Source organism: Phaethon lepturus, unplaced genomic scaffold (genome assembly GCF_000687285.1).
Source record: "Phaethon lepturus isolate BGI_N335 unplaced genomic scaffold, ASM68728v1 scaffold23897, whole genome shotgun sequence".
Lineage (NCBI taxonomy): Eukaryota > Metazoa > Chordata > Aves > Phaethontiformes > Phaethontidae > Phaethon > Phaethon lepturus.
The window spans coordinates 4,041-5,900 of NW_010550113.1; the positions used below are offsets into that span (position 1 = coordinate 4,041).

The window sequence follows — 1,860 nt, forward strand, 5'->3', positions numbered from 1 at the left end:
CTTTTTCATTGATTTATAAGTTGCCATATTTTAATTTAGGGCTGGCACTGAGTGTGTATAGCTCAGCGCAGTACCACCCCATCAGCATCTCCCATCACCCTAAGCATGCAGCAGCACTGGCAATCCCTTAAAACTGAAATAAAGAGCAGTACCTGGAGCCATTTCTGCCTGGGGAGTTGCTCAGGTGTTGCTTGACGGTGAGTGTTTCCTCCTTTCATCTAGGCTGGTAAAGGTAAGTGTTGAGCCACCTCTTATATAGGACGGGGTCTGTTTAAAATGTATATATGTGTTCATGATCACAACAACATCTCTATATCTTCTCTGTGCATAAATGCACAAGTGTTCGCAATGGTGCTACCTAATTGTAGTAATTTATACATAGATGTAAAGGTTGGGGAGGTTGTTTGCCTAGGGATGGAACTGGTGTTGAATGATTTCACCATATTCTGCTGTTTGTTGCAAATAAAGCTTTTATCATCATTGGAAGACCCATCCCGAATCAGACTGGTGCTTTACGCAGTGGAATTTGCTGCAGGGGGTCAAAAATCCACCTGATTCTCCTGCCTGCCTCTGCAGCCTTGGCCCGCAGTTAACGGGGCTGACTGGCCGGTTTGGGAGACTCCCGACTTAAAGCAAGTGGGACGTTTTCCCGTTTATTGTTAGCGGGGATAGAGCTAGGTGGATGCTGTCAGATGAATCCTATTTCTTCCACTTAACTTCTTTCGTGCTACTAAAATCACAAAAGTTCAGTAAATAGTTGTGGTGAGCTGGCTTGGCACAGGGGTGAGCTTGTTTGGGTGCCAGCCGAATGGCAAATCGTGCTGGGAGCTTCCTCACATCCCCAGCTGGACAAGGCTGTGGGAAGATCTGGTTATGAGCTGCTGCTTGCTCTTCCCTGAGACACAAATGTCAGCTGCCTCTGGGGTAAGCAGAGGACTGGTGTGGGAAGGAGGGAGAGGAGATGAGGCGAAGAAGAGATCACAACACACCTCTCCCTGCTTTTGAGCAAAACAAGACAGAACCTGGGATGGGCAACTCCAGGAGAGGCTTCAAGGACTTTTTACTCCCCATAAGGCACCGAATGCCCCAAACCACCCTGTTTTGGCTCTTTGTCCAGAGTTCAGGGGCTGCTCCCTGGTCAGGGGTGGTGACCTGGCTCCCCCGGGCCCTGGGTTTGCCGTGCCCTCCGGGGTGGCTCCGCTTTCTGGGAGGCAGCAGCATCGCCGGGGCGGCTGGAGCAGAGGGTGCGAGAGCCGCTTAATAAACATGCTGGGGAGAGCGCGGTCTGTTCCGAGAAGCCCCCGGGTGTTTGCTCGCCAGAGACGTGGTGGTGTCACACAGTAAATGTCAGTCCCTAGAGAAGAGGGAACAGTGGGTCCTGCAGCTATCAGGTATCCCGTCACCCAATAGCCAGCAACATCTGGGTGTGTTTTTCTATTCCAGGTCGTGTTTAAATATGGCAATATTTGTCAGAGGTGAGCGGAGCAGCTGGCACCCCAGCCCAGCACGGGCTCTGCTGCCCGTTAATGGTGATGCTCTACCCCTGCAGCGAGATCGGTGCAGCGCCGTGCACCCGAGCCCTGCCCATCTCCCGCTGCCCTGCTGCCTCTCTAGCTCTGTCAGTAACAGCATGGTGCTAAATCAACATTTTTTATGTTGCAGCCAAGCATGGAGATGCCAGGATAATCCAGTCTGCGCGGTGCCCCTGAGGCTTGGTTTGTCCCTGATGGTCTCTGGGCATTAAATGAGGCAGAAGGTTCGTGGGGAAGGCAGTGCGTGACTCTCAAATCCAGGGCTCGGCGAGCACATGCCACGGGCAGAATTACAGTTGCATAAGCAGCTCTCAGATATCAGCCTGGC

The 1,860-nt window shown here is 52.0% G+C and overlaps 1 protein-coding gene across 1 annotated transcript in view; it reads right to left on the bottom strand.

Annotated features, from left to right (window-relative positions):
* Positions 1–218, bottom strand: part of LOC104623391 (somatotropin) — a 4,253-nt gene extending 4,035 nt beyond the window's left edge. Inside the window, exon 1 of the mRNA XM_010290468.1 lies at positions 153–218. Within this exon, the coding sequence (XP_010288770.1) occupies positions 153–162 (10 nt within the window). The 5' untranslated portion in view covers positions 163–218. The remainder of the gene's footprint in view (positions 1–152) is intronic.
* Between the last annotated feature and the right edge of the window lie 1,642 nt (positions 219–1,860).